Source organism: Amblyomma maculatum, chromosome 2, assembly GCF_055883805.1.
Source record: "Amblyomma maculatum isolate TAMU_Amacu chromosome 2, ASM5588380v1, whole genome shotgun sequence".
Taxonomy (NCBI): Eukaryota; Metazoa; Arthropoda; class Arachnida; order Ixodida; family Ixodidae; genus Amblyomma; species Amblyomma maculatum.
This window is the reverse complement of record NC_139345.1, coordinates 38,017,156-38,035,681: the sequence shown is the minus strand read 5'-3', so window position 1 is coordinate 38,035,681 and position 18,526 is coordinate 38,017,156. Positions and strand designations below refer to the sequence as shown.

At 48.3% G+C, this 18,526-nt stretch overlaps 2 protein-coding genes across 3 annotated transcripts in view; one reads left to right on the top strand and one right to left on the bottom strand.

Moving 5' to 3' along the window:
- LOC146198406 (histone deacetylase 4-like) overlaps positions 1–13,552 on the bottom strand; it is a 334,009-nt gene extending 320,457 nt beyond the window's left edge. For both annotated transcript variants that reach the window (XM_084593895.1, XM_084593900.1), the window contains exon 1: positions 13,097–13,552. The gene's annotated coding sequence lies outside the window, so the exon portion shown is untranslated. The remainder of the gene's footprint in view (positions 1–13,096) is intronic.
- A 231-nt stretch (positions 13,553–13,783) lies between these two features.
- LOC146198405 (uncharacterized) lies at positions 13,784–18,526 on the top strand. Its single transcript, XM_084593903.1, has 4 exons — positions 13,784–13,916; positions 15,240–15,312; positions 15,391–15,459; positions 17,905–18,526. Exons 1-4 carry the CDS (start codon positions 13,863–13,865, stop codon positions 18,171–18,173), a joined length of 465 nt encoding a protein of 154 aa, XP_084450029.1. The 5' UTR covers positions 13,784–13,862; the 3' UTR covers positions 18,174–18,526.

Sequence of the window (18,526 nt, the reverse complement as noted above, 5' to 3'; positions counted from 1 at the left end):
TTAAATGAGATAACCGGTAGCGAGAAACATAAAGGAAGGTCTAATTCTAGGTTGCGATGTTATCGCTGGGCTGTCGCGCCAGATACAGAGTGAGAGGGCGGAACATCCCCAGGTGTGTGTGCTAAATCGTCGAGGAAGCCAGAACAAGAGCGAAGCGGGACATGCCGCTGAAAGGGGTCTCTCCAGGCAATGGAGCCCGCCGATCCTCATAAAGTTGTGCATAATCGCCTTGACATGCAAGTGTACGTCGCAGTGTTTGTTACAGATGAAATGAGATTCACCATGACGTCATGAGAATCGGTCGATACCACTGGCCGAGAGGCCTCCTTTGAGGCTAATATGCCACTCCATTTGTGAGCTGCATCCAACTACGGCATCCTGCATGCAATTTGTTAACGTACTACTCAACCGACTAAGCGCTCCAGCCGGGTGAGCACAGAGAACGAACGTTGCTGGTAATGAAATGTGAGGGAGCAATACCTTAAATCTCATACCTGGGCTGCTTGTGCAACCTTACCACAGTCACCTCACGTCCCTATAGCTATATATTATCAAATATCGGTTAATTTTCAACCTTGGCTGTGCGTAATCTTTACTAAACAGCCAGCTAGCTAGCTGTACCTTGCACGTCAATAATACTGACCATTTTCCGGTTAAAACCTAAAACTGAATCCGACTGAATTAGGCGACCTTCTCGGCTTAAACCGAAAAGTACGATCACTAAGTGCATCGAAAGGTCCCGACAAAAAAAACAAACAAACTTGCGCCGCCTTAAAACCTTAAAAAACGCTTAGCAACAACGGCAACAGCTGATCAAAAGGCAGAATATATGTGCAGCGAGCGGGTGTCGGCGGCTCTGTTCTCGGGAGGCCCGGAGCCGAAAGGAAAAAAAATGGGAACAGAAAGAGGGAGAGAGGGAGTGCGCACGTGGTCCCATCATCGACCCAGGCTGTGACTCATATGGGCGAACAGTGTTGTCGCCTCTTTCTCACCCTCTTTCTCCCTTCATTTCTCTTCGTGTCTCCCCTGCGAGCTCTATATCTAAGCCAGGGCAGCCGATGCCATCACGTCTTCACCCTTTCGCTTCGTTTTTCCCTCTGCCGGCGCGCATCTCCTGATGATGACCTCCCTGGCGTTCTCCCAAGCTGCCCGCATTGGCTGATAACGAAAACCACCGTGCTCAGCACGCGTGAAGAGAGGCGCTACGTGGCACACTCCATCATCTAGGCTCGACACGCGACGGGGGGCTCCGCAAAGTGTGCACCGCGCACAAGAGGGCTTTTCCTAGCGAAGTAATGGACTGGCTACCACTTCCAAGAGAAAGTATACACAGTCGCGACGATAACGACCTGTAACGCGCCCAGAATCGCACTTATACAGTGCTCAAGAAAGAGGGGCCGTAAAGTAGGCCTTAAAGGACGCTCTCTAAAGTGTGGGAAACATTCACAAGCTCCGCCTCTAAGGGTAGGGGTTGGCAGCGTTAATGGCATTTCACTGCAGCTTCCCTCACGTACCCACGTTCGCGTACATGTCCACACTGCTACTTATTCAATCTCCAAACCCTTCATTTGCAGCTGTGTTGCCTCAAGTGTGCTAATTAGCAAACACTCGCAAGCTGCCACATTGCGTGAAAGGCCACTCGACTCGAACCAAGCCGTACGAACGCGTCGGCGTGGATTAACAGGGGTAATATGTTTGACTGGGATGCGAAGGTCCCGCGTTCGAATCTCACCTCGCAGGAATTGCCTGAGTCAGCAATTCTGTCATGTCACGTGGCCTCTTGACATTGTATAGCCCACCGACAAATTAGTGTTCAACCATATGCCGCTTTCACGCCAACCAGACCATAATAATAATTGGTTCACATAGGAAGGGAAAGGCGCAGTATCTGTCACACTTGTTTCTGTGGACACCTGAACCGCGCCGTAAGGGAAGGGAGAAAGGAGAGAGTTAAAGTGGATGCTCGGAATTTCTCGCTCCCAAAACCAACGCCGACAATTCTAACGCCGGATTTCCAACAGAACGAAGCCTTCAACACTGAATCGTTACGACGACGTCTTGGTCGAAAACCTATAGCACTTGCATTCTAGCTGGGTCAGTATGTGCTTGAAACCGTGAGCGTTTTCGAATAGGAGCAAAATGCGCGACTTTACAGCGCATTAATTTCTGCATGCGCTTCTTCATGAAGTGAGCAGCGGAAAGTGAAGGGTGTAGAAAATATAAAAACGAAATATAAAGGGAATAAAAAATTCGCTGACATTGAATCGTATGTGTGGAGTAAATGCCCTGCAGGATGGCAGAGAAAAAGTCCAATGCGCGGCTAATGCATCTCAATGATTGGAAACATTAAAAAAAAAAAAAAAAAAAAATGACGGACGAATTAGCTTGGCTACGTTAGTGCGAATTTGGTGCGTTCCCTTTGGTTTCGTTTGGATGCAAGGGCTTCAAGGTCGAAGGTCGCCGAAATCGATGACCGGAGTTCTTAGTAGAGGCGCACCATAAGAGTTTGGGGACGCTTGCCATATGATAAGAGACCAATTGCGATAGCGGTGTGTTTAGGTCCATTGCGCGCGCACGGAAGTTGATGAAGACGGAGACAGGCAACGTAGAGCGCGAGAGGGTGGCAGTTAAACATGGGCATAGTGTTATCAGCTGCGGCAACGGCGTGGTGGTCGAATACAGTGTCCAGCTGTTTGCGCCGCCGAGGGATCGAAACCTACTCGCGGCAATAATTTTTTTTATTTTACTTGAAGTTAAAGTTAGCCAAGCAGCCATGAGCATAATCGGTGTGTGTAGTGCTAAGTGGTAGCGCACAAAAAGTTTCAAAGTGTGTCAATTGGTCTATTTCCAAAGCATGGCGTTGCTGCGTAGCGCACGTATTCAGAGGTCTATACAACGCAGTTCGTTGTCACTGACATTCGTGCGAGAGTCTCATTTGATGTTTGTATACTATAATATGCTCGCTCGTTTGCGTAAGCCGAACATCCATATAGGAGAATGTTGGTTGGTTGGTTGGTTTGGTTGGTTTGTGGGGTTCGATCCCGCCTCCTTAGGAACAGTAGTCGAGCGCCAGGTTTCTTTTTGTCACCTACTTGGGGGCGGCAGGAGTCGTCTGCTTGTGAAGAGCTCACTAGGTTGTCTCTTGTCACAGACTAAGCTGTCATCATACAAGCTGCATCAAAAGGCCGTATACAGATTTCCCGTGCAGCATTCATGGTTGTGGACCACACTGCAGTTGATTAAAAACGAGCAAAGAATAAATCTTTGCTGGTATCTCGCATGGATGTCCTTGCTTTCATCATAATTCTGCCTTTCATCGAGAAACCGAACGTTAAGCATGATTAAGGTTCGGTTTCTCAGTGATTTAAGCTACAGTCAACACAAAGGCTCTGCGCGAAACACAAACACAGACACACACACACACACAAAAAAAAAACACTTTTGCGGGATGGTGGAGCGCACAAGAGAAACGTTCAACGAAACTCCCGTTTGAGAAAATAAATAGTAACCTGACCTCGTGGATCATGTCAAGGAGTCTGTGAGGAAGCAGAAACGAGGGGCGAGCCAGTGATAGTGAGCCTGCCGTTCAACTATGTGATTTCTCCTTTCTGTCCCTCGTTATCCCTATACATTTCCACCGCCCCAGTTCAGGTGCTTCAGTTATTTAGATAGCATGGAGATATCAGGGCTGGCAAACATCTTTCTACTTCCATCTCTGATTATTCTACAAGAAAGAAATACCACGTACTGCCGCTACTAATTGCAAAATGATAGTTATGAAACGAATGATTCTTCATTTTGCTACAGATCATTCGGTGAAGCGAGCAAACAGTACGTTTTCATCGATTTTGCTCTGCGCTGACGAAATAAGTATTAACTACATGGAGTTTAAAAGGCAATGCCAGGCATTGACATCCCTCATGAAGTTGAACCTTTAGAGTGTATAAGGAATGATGTAGTATATATACAATCTCTCGCTTACACATCTCAAATGCAGTTACCTATGACCGATTCGAGAGGAGCGTGTGATCAGCGACAGCGTCAGTGTAGAACATCGCATTTAGGGCTATAACTCAACAGCGTCAGATTAATCCCCTTGGGGATCATCGTTCGCGTACATATACAGACTTCGGTGCTTGTTTATTAATAACTAATTCCTTCATTTGTGTGCCTCCATTCTATCACGCGTACTTATTGGCATATATGCAGTCGTAAGCTACGCGCCTCATTATGCAAAATACCTACCGACATAGATAAAAATCCCCGCTTCAACCAGGATGCACGAACGTGCCTCCGTGGCCGACAGGGTCGGAATCCAAGCGTTCGATTCCCGTCTCGCCCTCCCATCACGAACCCGAGTTGGCAGCGCCTGTCAACTCATACACGTCATGTGGTCTCGTGACGTCACACAACCCGCCGACCAATCAGTTCCCGGTAATATCCCCTGAACTACCACCCGTCAGAGGCCATACTCGTTATTTTTCGCTCCCAACTCCGACGCTTGATTTTCTGGAGAACGGGACCCTTAACGCTGCCACGTTAATGATGGGTTTCCCGAATCTCATATCCCTATGGTCCATACAAATAAATTCCTTACGACTTCGTTTTCATCCCCTCCCTTCTCCTCCTACCCGGATTTTCAACACGAGAACGTTAGCACTCCCGCGTAGGAAAAAAAGAAAAACTGTCCGTCGGCGGCAACGACCGTTTGAAGCCTTGTAAAATCACCAGCCTCTGGCAGGCTATCACTGCGGGGCTGTTAGTAAGTGCATGTCGACAAAAATTGTGCGGCGGCGTCGACGCCGACCATTTGTGCAGCCACGAAAAATAACGAGCCCGCCTCTGGCAGGTGGTAGTTGGCAGGTGACCCTTACAACCCCGTTAGAATCTTCGCAGCTCTGGCAGGTAGTCGACAGGTTAAGAACGCCGGGACCCTTGCACCACCCGTTTGAAGCTTCGCCGCCTCGAAAACTCGAGGCCATGCCTATGACAGGTAGTATCTGGCAGGTGACACATGACCGGGTACTGATATAGGTCGGAGGTGCAGTGGCGCTCCAGCGCTCATTTCTCATTCACTCATGGAAGTCGCCGGACGTGCACGCACTGGGCGGCGGGTTGCGTGATACCAGGTGGCACGGTCAGGGTGGCTCGAATGAACCCTACAGCATTCTGGAGTTGAGCCAATTCGAGTAGCTCTTTTCATGTGGAAGGCTGAGATGGTTAGCAAAAACAAAGGACCTTTCAACCCCCCCCCCCCCCCCCCCCCCCCTTCCCGCGTTTGAAGCTTCGCCGCCTCGATGAATCACGGCTTCGGGGAGTCCATTTCTTTGACCACAAAGATATATGCTCCTCCCATCGAGCTCGAAACATAAACCTGAAAAATATGCCTGCGGCTAAAAGACATTCAAGTCCTTCAGACGCAATTACCACAGCACATATGCATAAATGATGAAGGAACAAACATCAATGTCCAAGTCTTCTCTTTGCATATGCGACAGCATAATCATAGAGCATGCCGTAGAAAAGTAACGCTCTCGTGTATACGCTGCATGAATCTCACTAATAATCTATGATTTTTTTTATTTTGCACGTACGTGTATATGACCATTTCGATTTTCAGGTACACGGTCATCCGCTGGTGAACACGCAAGGAGGCGCTACGCGCGACCCGGTGGCACATCACAGCAAAGCAAGGCAGAATTGACGAGCTGAGTCAGGTCGGACGCACTGACGCTTTGAAGAGAGCCTGTGGGCTGCTCGCTGACAAGCCGAACTGGCAGCTTCATGAGACTCTTACATCAGCTCAGGCACGTACAAGGCCGAATCATATAACTGTCAAGTCTCGTAAGTATAAACGGGATCTATAGCACGACGGCGCGTTGGAACAAAGCCGCCGTCGCCCGGACGCAGCGACTGCCGCGTGCTTTGCAGCTAACTTGTCTCCGGATGATTTTGGCAAAGAAGCGGCAAGGAAGTCTCCCCCCCCCCCCCCCCCAAATAATGTTTTGCCTCCCTCAGCTACCATTTCTAACGTTGCAGGGATTCCAGCACACATAGATAAACTGCCATCACTGCCATAGGCACTGCTTGAGTCAACTGCTTGTTGACTCAAGCAGTGGCTCAAGCAGAGACTTTACTGTCAGTTTTGGATATTACTCAATTATGTTACATCTGTCGCCCTAGAGCTTTCCACGAGCAAAACTACGTTCATGTAGGTCGCCAACCACTGGGGTCGCTGTAAACTCGCTGCGACGCCGATCTGTCTCCAACTATAGGAACCCCACTTCACAAAAGTCCGACATTGAAAATTCTGGGATTGTCGATCCATCAGTCGAGAACTGAGGTCACCTGGCTTTCTCAGGCTAAGAAGAAGGAGATGCAAAGCTTGGACATGATCAGACATATTGCTCCTAAATCCGGTGGCGCTCGCTCCCACTTTGCACGACATTTGGTGACAGCGGTTCTGCGGCCACGCTTCATTTATCAAGCACAGCTCCAGCACTTGACAAGGGCTCAATGGGATCGTCTGGAAGCAGTCAATAGAGAGGCTTTGAGAACCAGTTGGTAATGCATTATTGAAGCAATTGATGCAAGTGCACTTGCATGAATTGCTTCAACCAACTAGTCCCTCATCGTACTCTGTTAGAATACATCCCTTGCCTTCCGCGCATCACATTGGTCGTGGCACTTCAAGAGAACGCTCAGCCCAACACATTAGATGAGCTGGTGCAGCAACGCCGTGATGTTCGTAGCCTTATACGGCCACCGTTTTGCACACCTCAGCACTCCGGACCTCTGCTTCATCGCACACCCTATTGTCGCTGCCACCGCCAGTTCTTCCTCCATGGAATTTTGTTCAGCTGAGCGAAAACAAACTATACTGATCTTCATCGACCAACCTCATTTTATGCGGCATCGTCCCTTCGTGAAAGGATCACGGACGGAGCTGCCCCCATGATTCGATAATAATTATATATATGTAGATGCCAGCATTGACGGATGTGAAATGACAACTGCACTTCACTGTCCTTGCATGCCGGCACTTAATAACCTCCACCTCCTTCTTTCTGCGCTTCGCTCTGTAGCCGCCATTACCTTACTGCCTACAACCAACATTTCATCCGCACCGACGCGTCAGTCGCAGCCCAGAAATCTGCCAGAATGTACCGTCTTTGCCAAATGTAACCAGGCTGCATGTTTTGCTTCTCTCTTGTATTAGTAAAGCCAATAAGGATTTCCAGATGATAACAACTACAAGGAGTTAAGAAGAGAGGACAGGCGCTCGCCTTCACATTGCAAATATTTAGAGGTTCAGACATGCGGTGAATTTACTACCACCTGGCTAAGAAGCAGATCCTGCAGCCTGGTTACTTATGGCATAGACGGTACATCGTCTGTTGGCTCACATCCCGCAAACCATTCGAATTAACTGGGTCCCACGTGACATACTCAGTTCACAAAGCTCTACAGATTCTGCAATCCTTCAGGCGACTCTACCCTCATCAGTGCCACGGTTCCTCAATACGGATGAGGCAATTCTCCTTCCCAGAAGAAAGGAGTACCTCCGGCGCCGCACACGAGCTCTTGTCCCTCCATGTGCGGTAACCCTTCCCCAGCAGTCTTACCCAAGCAGAGGAGGTTGCGCTACGGAGGATCCCGATCGGGGCCGCTCGGTGGGAGCAGGTGTGTGCGGCGCTCGCTCCCGCGAGCTTGTGCGCTCCCGCTCTCGCCGCGCTCTCGTCGGCCGCGTTCGCGCGTCCTACTCGCTCCCTTAGTGGGCGCAGTCCTTTATGCTCCAGTCTCCTGGTGTGCAGTCTTCGGGCCATCGGACCCATATCGCTGGCTTCTGCCGCTGCGGTGCCCGGACCCGTGCTAATTCCTTCACGCCCCTCGTAGCTGCAGCGTGCGAGGTGCGCCACAGTGCTGCAACGGAAACCATGATTTCCGGACCCTCACAGTACGCCCCTGCCGCCTTCGAGGCGTTTATCCAGTGCTGTGCCAGTGTCCTGGTTTTTCCTGCGGCCCACCCCCCGTCGCCTCCACACTTGCGGCGCGCCCCAGTGTTGGACTGGACTCGTGGCTACAGCGGCGGCCCACTGCAGCTCCTTCGTGGGGTCACTTGCCTCTGCCTGCCGTTGTCAGACGGGAAGGGGGATTGACACCTGGAAGTGCCGTGCCCCAGAGTCACACATAACTCATCAGCCCATCATCATCCATTAACACCTCCGGCAGGCTTCCCCCCAGGGCCAAGTGGGGACTAGGATAGCTTTATTAGTTCGAGGTGAGGGCCCTACCCGGACAAGGGGGGCGCTGCGCGATGACCCCACAAGAGTGAGTAGCATGTTACGCGAAGACGACCTGCAGCGCCATCGTGGCATTGAGCCAACGAGGCGGACCTTCATGACTACACAACGGGTATCATTAAGGTCGACCATTCCCTGCAATGGAGTCATAGCGACACAGAGAGTGTTTCACCCTTAACCGAGAAAATCACAGACGCACCGCGCCAAATCTTCGAAAACCTCCGCTTGCCAAGAATGCGACGTTCCCGCAGCAGGTAGAACGAGACCTTCCGTATATTTGCAGTTACTTCATGGAGGCCCGGAACCCTGCTGTTGCATGCGGCCGCGCAGCGTGCCAGCCATACTTGGTACACACACTCCACGAGCAGGAGGACGACTGGATAACGGCTACGCCTGGCAACGGATTCAGGTCTGGTACGGTATATCCGGAAGCTGGAAGAGATTAGCTACACGACGGAGAAGCGCTTCAGGAAAAAGACACTGCGAGAATATGTGCACACTGCACAGTGTCCTCTCTACCACCGCAAATCGCAAGCTGGCCCGTGTAAACGCTGCGGCCTTAATGGGGAGGATTCTCCTGGCAAAGCGGTACACAAAGGACGCTCTGCTTGCTTCCAAAAAGTCCGCTGTGATGTACCGCCAGCTTGGCCTAACATTGACAAGATCATACTGGCGGAGGTGAGGAGGGAGACTTGAAGTCAAAAGTCTAACCAATTTCTTAAGGGGAACCGAAACCACATTAATGTCCGCCTCCGCCTTAAACGGAGACGCTCAAGGCTAGTAGCTGCCTCTGCCAGTCTCCCGCGGACTACATTGTTCGTGGGCCCCGACGCACCGCGTCCCCTGCCGCTCCCTGCTGGTGTTTATCAACAGCGTTAACCGCCGCGCCTCTGTCTAGGCAGGGGTATCTCAGCGGCCCCTCCTGCTGCCGCCCGGATTCTCCGACGAGACAGCTTCCCGTGGGCTCCCTGCTCGCGGGCCTCGGTGCGCCGTCCACGGACGGTCCCCACCCGCCGCGCTGCTGCATTGGCAGCAGTCAATTGCGGTCCTTCCCTGCTGCCGCGGTTGTCTCAACCGTCGTGGCGTCCTGCTGACATCAGCAGTCCTCGCTGTACCTCGCAGAGGCGCAGTACCAGGCTTCGCCAGGACCTACCCTGGAGCGCTGCTGCACCGGTGCCACCAAGCCGGACCCCCGCCCTGCCAGTGCTCTCCGAGCTGTTTGCTTGGTGCTGGCTATATGAACTACCCCCCCCCCCCCCCCCCAGCCATTTCCACATCCCATCTCCCCATCCCCCGGACGCCAAGAGTGCCGCCACGACTTAGGCCGGCATAACCCCCGTCCGGTATCCCCCTCCCCAAGAATACATCAAAGTACGCGCTCTCCCTCGAAACCGGCCGTGATCGGGGTTGCCCTCACATCCTCTGTGACTCCAACATTGCCTCAATTTCGGTGCTTATATCCACGTCCAGGGTGTCCTGTCTGTGACTCCCAGAATATTAAGGAAGATAGTCGCCACCTGTTCTGGGTTTGCCCGGCACTGAAGCCGACGAGAATTGGGCACCTGACACCAGTGTCTCGCCAAACAACTTCACCTTATATTGCTTGAACGGAAGGACGTTATCATTGTTCCCTCTCTGACTTTATTAAAAGGGCCAACCTTTTTTTCTTTCATTTAAGACCCCCCCCCCCTCTTTTTTTTTATACATATTCCTTGATGCCTTGGGGCAATAAACGTCATAAAAAAAAGAACGGCCACGTGCTCGCGTGTCCACCTTAAAGGCCCACTGTCCACCCTCCGGTCGAAAATATTTTCTTCCTCAGTGACTGTGAGACTTCGCCCCCGGAACGCAAGGCCGCAAAATGTTTTTAAAAAGAGTAACTAATAACGCAGTTACAGCCACCGCAATCACCCGATTCTGTCGTGCTTCTCTCCTTCCGTTCCCTCGCAAAGGTTTTTCACTCTCCTGCCCGAGGTCGTCTAGCCTCCGCAAGACAAATTCCCCTTCCTCCTCCGCGTTGGGCAGGAGGTGGGGCGTGGCATTCCGCGAGCGCGAAAAAAAAAAAAAAAAACGGCCGAGGGAGCGCGCCGCTGGATTCAGTCTGGCCGTGGCGAGGGAAAAGCGCGCAGCGAGCGGTAGACACCCATCCTTCTCCCGTCAGTCAGCGAGACGGACCAATGGACGTCGTTCGCGGTACGTACGTAATTATTGTGGCCCGTCGGGCCAGCGCAGGAAACGGGGAAGCTGGCTTCCCACAGGAGAGCATGAGAGAGCTTTGAATTGTATTTTCGATGCTTTGCGGCGCGCGTGTCACTGTAGCATTTTGCACAGACTATCTCCGGTACCAGATTGCAACACTGGGCTCCTTTGCTTAAAAGGGCCTTCCCTGGACAGTGGCCCTTTAAGCGTGGATTACCCTGTACATATATCATCTTGACGCCAGAGGGATCGCTGTTAAAATTATATTTGACATCTTTACAAAAAAGACTAATTCTATCCCGATCATATTATGAGTCAGTTAAAGCATGACGATGGCAACTGACACATCGCAATGCAGCGAAAAGCCAGATGCCGGGATATTTTGTCTTTCGCTAGATTCGGACATCTTCGTCTTGACTGCATTGGTTTCAGTTCCATCTTCCTCATAGGGTACCCGGCCGTAGGACTTGCTCTGCGCAAATTGCGCTACTTCTTCCGCATCTGCGCGCCTTTCCCGTTTGCGCCTGTGGCCATAGTGATGCGTTTTTAAATGTGGTTGCTGATAGCATGGCGAAGTCATCTTCTCAGTGGCACAGCGCTAAATGTCATTTCGAATGCTCTGCGTTATCACGACAGTTGGGTTTAGGAAACGTGCCTTTTTATAAAGTGGGCATAACGATTCCCTTAACTCATTCTTCAAGTTATCAATATCTCCTGCATTCCTTGAAAATACATTTTTGTCGAAAATAAAATTTTGATTCAGGTTGCACAGCGTAGTGTTCAGCCGTAAATTACTTTTACTTACGTAGGTTTGGCATAGCTCTTTCAGCTATATATACCCATTTTGCTGTGAACCAGAATCAATATACCATCAGATATAATTTTTTCTATAGTTCCCATAGCTCCAGCTGGGCGTTCAGTTGGTTCTGCCGTTCGGATGGATCCGACAAATCGGTTCCTGTGCTTCCATCGGCTTCATCGCCCACAGTTGGGTGCCCAACTGAACTAACGTATTTACAAATGGAAGCAGTTTCAACTGGTTCTTGAGGTTCTACCGGACCGAATGCAGCCTTCGGTTGGAACCCAAAAGGAAGAATTCAACTCGCCCAAAAGAAATATATATATATATATATATATATATATATATATATATATATATATATATATATATATATATATATATATATATATATATATATATATGCGTGCGTGCGTGTGTGTGTGTGTGTGTGTGTGTGTGTGTGTGTGTGTGTGTGTGTGTGTGTGTGTGTGTGTGTGTGTGTGTGTGTGTGTGTGTGTGTGTGTGTGTGTGTGTGTGTTCGCGCGCGCAATCTTGATGCATGACGTTGTGGAGAGAACACCACTGTAACCACAGGTTACGTTTCAGATATGCAGATGATTTTGACATAACAAGGTCAGCGCAGCTATACTCGATCACAGAAAAAGATAAAACAGTTACAGCGAACGAATAACGACTTTACGTATTTTAAGGTTGAACAGTACTGTGAACGCATAAATGCATCTATTCAACATATACGCTAGTTCCCATAGCTAGCTGAACGCGTTCACTCGATCCATAACGGAGCAAGAAAGTACGACCGTTTGAGAGTTCTAAGCAGATACACACGACTTTGGTATAATTATAGCTGTTGCTGATAACGTGCTAGGGTGAAAAAAAAAAAAAAAAAAAAAACGTTTTGTAGCCGGGACTAGGCGGTGAAACTAATGTAGTACATGCGTCACTCTAGTGCGGCACAAAGACGAGAAAAACGTACGCACAGCTCCCATGGGCACTGCGTATATAATATTCTTATATATATAGTGTATTTGGCTGATACCATACAAAGAATGACGAGTTTAGTTAGCTGGGCCCGCTTGCACAAAGCAATCTTAAGACTGTCTTAGCTAAGTCCAGACTTAACTGGAGTCTAAAGAATAGGCCACTAGCATGGCCGCTTAAGACTGGAGTCAAGACTGGGCTTCAGTCCTGACTTGAATAAGTCGCTTGTATGATTACGACTCTATGTGCTGTCTTGGTTAAGACACAAGGACGCCAGGTGTCTATGTAGAGAAATTAGGGAAATACAGGGATGCGCTGGCACTGTCCCGACTGTAAGACGTACACATTCCGTCAATTTTGCGTTGTGTAAAATCCGTGCCATTGCTTTTTGCGGCTTAAGATTGTGTTACGAGGAAAAATGCCCCAAGTGGTTGCTGAGGCCGTTCTGGGAAGCCACTCTGGTGAGCATGAACCCGAAGCGTTAGACGTTCGGAACACGAGCCGTCTTAAATAAGCGTGGTCTTTCTAAAGACACCATTTAAGTCTGGACTTAGCTCGGACTTTATCGTGCAAGCCGGCCCTGAATTCAGCACGGCTGTCAGATGTGTCTTGCAGAAAACATTGAGAATTTTTCACACGCCATGAAAGAGAATCTGAGCGCACCAGCTTAGGAGTGAAATGTATCTGGGAATAGGAAAGCGCATGGAGATTGCTAGTCGGAACGTGCATTTGCGGGGAATTGTTACCCCCCGGCGCCCATCTGCCGACAGTAGGCGAGAACAGCAGTTACGCGGCAGTGGCTGGTGGGACCCACCTCGCTTCGTCGTTACATTTTTCCTCTGAGGCCCGGTGTCGTCGGGCCCGCGCCAATCAGTCCGACCGCGGCGAATGACGACGGAATGATGACGGAGAATCCGGCTCTACACGAAACGATGCGGCGGCTCTTTAATCCTCTACGACCTTGGTGCATCCGTGCTGGCCAACTTCCCCGTTTCGAGGAGCAACAGCAACTGTCCACGCCGCGTATGAACGAGTCACTTGCCGGGTGGTGCGCGGGACTCAGGCGAGCGGCTCGCGCGGACGTTGCGCGTGCTTCGAGTGCACGCGATATCGGGGGTCCTTGATCCTGAAGGAATGTTGTTGTGGGCACGGGAACACACACTTAGCGGCAGCACAATTGGGTGCGGGGCTATGGGCGGGGGATATTTTGGTCAGAGCGGAGGATTTCGCTCGAACAGTTAGGTGCGGGGGAGGGGAAGCACGGAAAGCGAAAGTTGCGCCGGCGGCGCAGCGGCGCAGCAACGGAGCAAACGCCGTATGCGCGTTCGCGCGCGCGCCTCGCCATCTGGAGCTAGAGAGACGCACTACATACCCGCGAGCGTGTAATACCGCACCGCGAAAATTCAACACATGTAATATAAGAATTTTCTTTTTCGTTATAATAATGAGGAAAAACAACAGCAAAAGTTTGAACTAAACAATAAACAGCGCTCCACACAGCAGTACACGCATATTCTGTGAACTGTCGTCTGCGTCCATAAGGCTTGGTCATTGCGGTGACGTCGCAGCTGAGAGTTATCATGGATTTTGTTAATAAGGAATCAGTGATCGAACGTGACGGTGAAAGGAATGAGGTAAGTTCATAGCTTTTCAAGTGCTTCTGTAGCAATACGCTATCCAAGACCAAAGCTCAGAGCTCAGTTTTATGAATGGGGAATGCTGGGCTAAACGATGAACTTTTGAGCTGCTCTAAAATTGTCAGAGTTGACATATCTTCCTCTCATTAGAGCAAAATTCATCACCTCATCGCAAATAGAAAATATGTTATAGCTGTCGTGTTGAAAAATTGTGCCTGCTTAGGAAAACTATCATTTCAAAAAATAATGAAGACTACTAATTGTTCATAATCGCGGGTTCTTGCAAAGTTTTGTAGAAATCTCAGCACTTTAGCACGCACGCACGCACGCACACACACACACACACACACACACACACACACACACACACACACACACACACACACACACACACACACACACACACACACACACACACACACACACACACACACACACACGCACGCACGCACGCACGCACGCACACACACGCACGCACGCACGCACACTTTTTTTTCTAACAAAATATTTAGGGATCCAAAAAGTACCTCACCTTGTTCAAAATTCTATATGAGAAACCACCTCGAAAGAGCTTTTGGCGAAACCAGCTTGAAAATGAGTTTTCTAAGTTGGCAAAAAGTGCAACCTTAGAAAAATGAGAAAATTTCAGAAGGTGCTAAGGGCCAAAAATAATCAAATAGCTCTGCTGCATACATTGAACCCTCCGCTTGAACGTGATGCTTCTCTGTGGCTATTGCTTCGAGTTGCCTTCTCTTTTTTTCAGTTTCACAGCTGTCAAGCGCTTTTGTCTGTCCTCGTGAAATATTTTCCTTTGTTGTTTACTGGATGTGTCTCATCGTCACCAGCCTAGAACTCTGGTTAGCCAGGCTCCTGCTAGTGCGAAGACAGTGTTCGAAGGTCACGTGCCGAGTTTTTGTCAATCCAAGTTTATGTTTTGATTCACCAGCCAGTCGCAGTTGCCACCACCCAAAATATGCATTTTATTTCTGGCTTTTGCTTAGCAGTCAGCTGTACTCTCGATAGCAGGTCTTTATTTGCTAAAATGTGCAAAAGAGAAACTTTCTAACGTGGCAGTTCACTCCGTGTTCAGTTTCTTTGCTGCACTGTGGCCATGTCTTGAAAACAGCATTCGTAAGCGGTTCCAGTGGTGAATGCGCCCCGCCCTCTCAGAAAAAAAAATTAATTTTATTGTTTTCTACCAAATAGATGACAACCAAACTTGATGAGAAGTTTCTGTATTGAATGTGGAATCCGAAACAACAAAAATTAGAAAGCATGTTTTTTTGATGGGAATTGTTATATGCAATGGTTTTTACGCAGTATGCCCACGAAGTGGGTGAAAATCCTCCAGATTTTCAGCATTGTGATTTGGACGCCAAACCTTCCAATTCCGGTACGTTACTATTACAACAAAACATTTGTCTCATCTAAGTGTCTAAAAGAAATGTTCCTAACTGTCCAATGTCAACAGGAGGTGATCGACCAGAAGAACCCGAACCTTTTGACACCGATGAGCTTTCGCTCGTTAGGGCAGAAGAAGGTGAGCGATGCATTTATGGTGAAATATTTCATAGCTTTATGCGTTCCGAATGAAACCAATATCACTTTGAAATTCATTGTTTGGCAGAGGCAGAAAACGGTGCTCGCATGTGCACATACTTCACAGACGCTGCCAGCATCATCCTCGTAATTTTCCTAGAACGTAGCACAAAAGCATACCTGACAGATGTTGTTGATAAACATAATTTGTTGTTTACTTCTCCTTTAAACAGTTCACATTGCGGCTATAAATAAAGACTAGCTCATGATTAATTGCATTTGTTTACATTATGCATGCACTCGAGTAAGCAGTGCTCTCTTCTTGTAGAGCACTTGCTGAGGCGCATGTGCATCGCCTAAAAACTGCGCTAGCTGTCATTGCATCAGAAGTTTCATCAGGAATTGAAATAAGGGGTGTCTGAATTGCTAGGGGTAGGGGAGTGTTGAGGAAAGAGGAAAAATGCTACTCATATTTGGTAATACTACGTGTAAGAAATAATTTGTGATGAATTAAGGGGGTACTCTCACAAAAACTAGGTGGTGCCATCAAGGGTGTGTGCAGGGAAATTACTGCATTGCACACAAGAAAAATACAAAGTTGGTTGGTCGTCATAGGCTACTTTCTTAGTGTCAGAGGTACAGCAGAAAAAAAAATTGAATCATTTGAACTTTAGCAAATGTGGCTGAGTGGCAAATTTTAAACCTATGTTGATACTGGCCAGAACAGTAATACAAATTTTTAGCAATTCGAAAACGAGATTAGCCCTGGCGAATAAAACATCGCTCGTACAGCAGTGGCCACTAGTGCACATCACTCCATGGCTCGTACACGTGCCATATGACTGCACACTGCTCCGCCCACGCTGTGGTGCTCGCTGCGCTAGCGGTGACTCCGCTATGACCAACATTTGCTGAGCCACAACGACAACAGTAATCGCATTTCCCAGCTTCTAAAAATTGATATAGCTGTTACTAAAGGTCACTACAATCTGCCACTGCAACTAGACACCCAACTATAACAGGTAACGAGTTAACTGCAGCAGCATACAACTCAAAAAGCAGCAGTTGGTAACAGTGGGCCATGGACTGCAGTGCCCTGTATTACTATGCTGATCAACCGTAACAGTGAACAAATCATCCTGTTTGACTAAATCAGATGAAGCAAGTGCATCAAAAATTCTTGTGATTGTAATCCATCTGGTTGCTATAGCTTTGTGTAAAGTAGAACCCCTTTATAGTAAAGTCCCTGGGACCGACAAAAATCTTTGCTATAGCAGGGTCTTTAGTATGTACATCAGCTGCTGGTGATAATATGGTCCTGTAGATGCCATTTGGTAATTAAATGGCTACTTACTGAACATGACTTGTTGCTTAATTAAAAAAAAAAAACAACTCTCAAATACCTTCCATCTCTCTCTTATCGTCTCTTCGTCCCATTTTTTCAATTATAAGATTTTCTGTTTACATCTTGTGGAAGTACTTCTCAGGCATGGGGGCAATGTGGCTATCAATAAAACTGAGTTTGATTGCATGTGAAAACCAAAGCGTTGCATGAACACAGCGTAATCTTCTGCTGTGTCTGTCTGCTAGAAGGCAGTTGATGAGAAATGCGCGCAGCGGTCAAGTGCTGCAGAACCGCATACGCCGCGCTTCCAGTTCTTGCCACTGCTGCTTCGTGCTGAACAGTGCTGTGAATGTTCGGTTGTTTCTTCCCTTCCATAATCCTCACTGCACTTTTACTCTCTTCTGCTTTCTAGACGGATCGCGCCGCTTTCTTTCTATGCTTGTAGGCAGCTTTACTTCTTTATTTTTCTATGCGCTGCATGCTTTCCCTCACGGCGCCAAGGCCTACGTAAAGTTGGCTTCTTCTGAGTGCTACTAAGTCTAGTGGTAAAGCTATTTAAAAACCACGTTTTTTTTTGTTGTTTTTTTTTTCCCCAATAAATAAATAATAATAATTGCCTTGCGATCTTAGGTAGTGCGCGCGCGGCGATGTCATTTCGTGGGAAGTTGCTGCGGCCAGACGCACTTTACTTTAACCGATTTTTATCAAATCTGTCTTTACAATAAAGGGGTGAAAATATACAGTCGTCCATGGAAGGTAAACTGGAACTTCAGGTTCACTTTACCATATCCGAGTTTACTATAGCGGGCTTCTCAACAAGACAAGCATAACCTTTTGTCATGGAGGAATAGTGCGTGGCAGTTGCTGCAGACTCAAATTGTAATTAGTTAAGCAGCTCAGTAGTTGACATGACTTGCAAGTTTTATTATATCTGCTGACATTGGTAAAAAAAGGCTAGGCTGCGTAAGGCATCCCTACACCTCAACAAGCTTAACGAAAAAAAAAAAGACATTAAAGGAAGGCTTCTCTGAAACAACTGGTATTTTGTTATTAGATATGCAGACTGTATGATACTTGTCATGTGTGCATTTCCGTGTACAGGTGCCCATGCAGAGATGCAAGAACTGCTGAACACCATGGCCGAAGAACACCGTGCAATGTCCAATGCAAATGAAATGATACTTTCAAAGCTGACTGCAGCTTGCAACATGGCCGCGCAGAATGAGCAGGTGCGGAGACAGAAGCTTGAACATGTAAACAGCTTGCTAAATCACTATGTGGGCAAGTACTACACAGAGGACACAGAAGGCGCAGCACACACACCGTATGCAGAGGATGCAGAGGACAAAGAGGACACAGACACAGAGTAGATGGTAGAAGCCACACAAAAGCCCTCACAATTTGGAGCAGCAGTACGCAGAAAACATGCCACATGTGTGTGCGTGAACCAACACTAATTAAGTGCAGTGCTTATTTATTCAGTTCATGTGCCAAAAAGATGGCACCTTGCAAACCTTTAGTGGCCTGTTATTCTGGGCAACACTGTTAACTGTATGAGTACATTAGCACATACACCTTTGTGTTGCTATTGGTTTTAAGTGTAGTACTGAGCACATTCTGTTCTTTATCTGTCAAGACACAACTACAAATTTAGCAATTCATCTTAGTAGAGGCTACATACTGTTAACCACTTCAATATGATTTTAAGAACGAATAAATTCAG